The 3964-nt window shown below is 46.1% G+C and overlaps 1 protein-coding gene across 1 annotated transcript; it reads left to right on the top strand.

Annotated features, from left to right (window-relative positions):
* The first annotated feature begins 2276 nt into the window (after positions 1-2276).
* Positions 2277-3692, top strand: LOC135384383 (uncharacterized). Its single transcript, XM_064613587.1, has 2 exons — positions 2277-2923; positions 3093-3692. The coding sequence occupies exons 1-2, from the start codon at positions 2277-2279 to the stop codon at positions 3670-3672; spliced, it is 1227 nt and encodes a 408-aa protein (XP_064469657.1). The 3' UTR covers positions 3673-3692.
* The last annotated feature ends 272 nt before the right edge of the window (positions 3693-3964 follow it).

The raw sequence follows: 3964 nt of genomic DNA, 5'->3' as shown, positions 1-3964 counted from the left end.
GGCTAGATGTGGCCAGGTACCAAGCAATTTTTTGTGAGTGAAGGGGCGAGAGTCCAGCTCCTTAAGGGACCCGGAGAGTACGGTTCGGGAAGGTTGATAGTGTGGGCAATGGAGAAAAGGGGATAAGCATGTCCCGATCAATTTTTCGACTATTCGGCCTAACAGGAGACCGCCGACTGATGCGCCGTGCGAACGATTATGCGATAGTACGCAAACTTAAAACAGACACCGCTTGGTTTTAAGTTCCCAAATAGCCAGAAAAGCCATAGGGTAACCATTCTATTCCGGATGAGACTGAACCCTCATGTGCTACGGACCCTTCACCAGGCAAGTATACTCGAATCGATAACCCCGACAAGTTTCGCGGTCGCACATGGGGTGTTCGCTCTCTGAAACCACATCAGATTTCCCCAAAAGTGTCCCATTTCAGCACCACAAAATGACGTCGATAGAAAATTTATCTGTTTTTTTTCTTCTTCTTCTTCTTTCGTGGCACCTGCGCTTAATGCGGTATTGTGTCGCAGAATGAGAGCCTTTGACACGGACGTTCGCCTTTATCTAATAATGAACCCTGAAACGATGGGAGAGCCGTTTGGACCAATCGTTCTTTTTCCGATAAGCGTTTGTCTCACCCAAGCTCCCGAGAGCTAGACGTTAGGAAGAGTAAAGATATGTCCATTTAGATTTCTTTTGAAATGTGATCATAGCAGCGTAATCGAAAGAGAAAAAAAAATTTAAAGACGCGGCGGAACCGCGAATTCAGTGCAGCTTTGTGAGGTGTTACTAATGAGCAGGGCTCCGATTGTTAGGCAGTGAAAACGCTAGAGTTAGGCTAGCATTTAAGTCCCTAAAAGCATCAAAATGCGGAGTAAAAAGAGAAAATACGCACGTTCTTGTAATGATGTATGTCGCCTTTCTTGCGAAGCTGTTCACGACATGTGAGTGCTTGCTCTCGTGCAAATAGGATGACACTATGCAAGCTTCAAGCCCTCGTACACATACAGGGTGTTTCAAAAAACGTGTCATTCGGACTTTATAAAAAAACGGGGCGACGGAGAAATACGGGGTAAACAGCATTTGTGTGGCAACTAAATTTGCCACCTTGACAAAATAGTTTCATTTGATTTTAATTAAAATAAATACAATTTCTTTAATTGAACTCCAAAATTTCGCAAGTCAACCTAACGTTTCTTTTACAGAATTAGAGAGCCCGTAGCAAACTTAGTCAGGTCCACCAAGAAATCCACTGGATATTGCAAATGGAACTGCCCAAAAAAAGTCCCGAAGTTGAGGCTTCAGAGTTTCGGGTATTCAACGGCGCACCAAATCAGACGCAAATATTCGTGGAGAGGGGGACATGCTCCTGCCCCCATGAAAGATAGAAGGTCGAAAAAACACAGGGCGGGAAAAAAGAGGCGGAATCATTTTTGTTTGCCGCTTATCAACGTATGGTGGAATGTCACCTGCCTTGTTATCTGCGCGTCTTGTGCTGCACGCCGGTCCGGCGATAAGCTGTTCTAGCTTCATGGGGGCAGGAGCATGTCCTGCCCTCCGCGCATTTTTCCGACTGATTTGGTGCGCTGTTGAATACCCGAAACTCTGAGGCCTATATTTCGGGACTTTTTTTGGGCAGTTCCATTTGCAATATCGAGCGGATTTCTTAGTGGATCTGACTAAGTTCGCTACGGGCTCTCTAATTCTGTAAAAAAAAACAAAAAAAAAAAACGTTAGGTTGACTTGGGAAATTTTGGAGTTCAATTAAAGAAATTCAATTTATTTTAATTAAAATCAAATGAAAATATTTTTGCGAGATGGCAAATTCAGTTGCCACACAAGTGCCCTTTACCCCGTATTTTTCCGTCGCCCCGTTTTTTTTGAAACACCCTGTATATCATTCCTCACGGACCTAGTATATCTGCACGACGCTTCTACCGTGGTTTTCGGAGGCCAAAACAGGCTTTGCTGCACGAGCAGCGTATACCGCGTCCCACGCAAAATGGAGCATAGTTAGCACCTTTATTCTTATACCTCTGACACACGGGCATGTTTGAACTCCTTTCCGTTAGGGGTCCTTTACAGCGACAAAGGACATCTTTGTGAAAGGAATTCGTGCCGGTGACACACGACAGCGCCAATCTCCCTTTCATAGCGGCATTTCCTGTCAGCTGCGGAGCGCCACCGGAAATGGGGTGACCAGAGTATTGGGCGCCGAAGTGTTTTCAATGTGGACGACACTCCAGCGGATCCACCTTCCATATCCACGCGGAACCACCGGTATGAACACCGCCAGGGAAGAAATAAGCTTGCTTTTAGCTTCTATATGCGCTCTCGAAAACCAGGTAGATGCGGCGAGGGTGGCGTCTGACAAGATCAAGCGCCAGCTGCTCCTGAACAATTTTATGCTGGCGGCATCCTCACTCCCTGCTAGAGTTGTAACTAGGAAAATGTGGACTCTCGTTAGGAATGAGAGGTGGTTTGAAGACACAGTTCCTGGGCTTGGTGATCAAATATTCAAGCAATCCTACCGAGTCAGCCCTTCAACGTTTCGCTTCATCGTGGAGAGGTTACGACCAGCTCTGGAGAGGACAGTCACCAACATGCGCGAACCCATTCCAGTTGACAAGGTTGTCGCCATTGCTCTCTACAAGCTCTGCTCATCGGCAGAAGACAGGACAGTGGCGCATGTCTTCGCTGTTGGGCGTTCGACAGTCAACGGAATATACAGGGAATTTTGCGATGCCGTCATAGCTGTTCTGGAACGAGACTGGCTCCAGATGATGACAGCTGATGAAATGGAGAACCACATTCGTGAATTCCAAGCAGTGTGCGATTTCCCTCAAGGCGTAGGAGCCCTTGACGGCTGTCATTTTCCCGTATCACCACCAAAGGACGATGCAACAGATTACCATAATTATAAAGGCTGGTAATGTCTTTTTTTCTGGTTATCCTTTGTATGTATTAAAATTGAGAACAGTATTCGTTCAGGTGCTGACTGCTATCCATTTATCGCCATTATCAATATCCCCTGTCATTATAAATTATCTTGTTTTGTTCGCCTTTATAGCATTTCTTCCATGTTTGCATTTTTGAAGGTACAGCATCATTCTCATGGCTCTGGTGGACCACAAGTACCGGTTTAGATACATAAGTGTTGGTGCCCCTGGACGATGTCATGATGCTCATGTCTACCGAAGGTCACAACTGTCCCACATAGTGGCCAGTCCCCTTTTGCAAGCTCCAGTTGCCTTGGTAGCTGGAACGGCAGTTCCACTTGTAATACTCTGCGACCAGGCCTTTCCTTTAACAGCAAACCTGATCAAACCATTTGGACATAACACGACACTGACTGATGATCAACGAAATTTCAACTACCATCTCTCACGAGCAAGAAGTATAGTCGAAAACGCCTTTGGAAGGCTGAAGGCGAGATTCCGATACACAGCAAGAAGGATGGACTGTGATGTGAACAATGCTCGCTTAGTCATCCGAACATGCTGCATACTAAACAACATCTGTGAATACTTCAGTGACGACGTCCCTCAGCAGTGGCTGACTGAACTGCAGCAGGACAATGTGGTATTCCCTCAGCCATCGTACACGACGGGAGCTGCAGTTGGAGAAGGTTCAAGTGTTAGATCGGCTTTGGTTGAGTACTATAGACAAAGGAACTGAGCTGACAGAGAAAAATTCAGCTTCAGCCATGTTTTGTCTTATTCACATGTCTTTATTGTAGAAGGTTATGAGTACATCATAAAGCTTTTCTTGTAGTCTTATCTGCTTCTTTCTCAGCTCCCTTTCTTCCTTGTGTGCAATGTCGAACTACTCCCTCAGGAGTCTGTGTTCCTCGAGCAGGGATTTTTGAAAGTCAGATATCACAGGGCAACGCCGTCTTCGTCCACATGGCTGTCTGGTGGTGGAGCTGCTTCCTGAGGCACTGCTCGGCTGGGTAATAGGCTGGTCGTCA

The sequence above is a fragment of the Ornithodoros turicata genome, chromosome 2 (assembly GCF_037126465.1).
Source record: "Ornithodoros turicata isolate Travis chromosome 2, ASM3712646v1, whole genome shotgun sequence".
In the NCBI taxonomy this organism is placed as follows: Eukaryota; Metazoa; Arthropoda; class Arachnida; order Ixodida; family Argasidae; genus Ornithodoros; species Ornithodoros turicata.
This window is presented reverse-complemented; position numbering and strand designations above follow the sequence as displayed.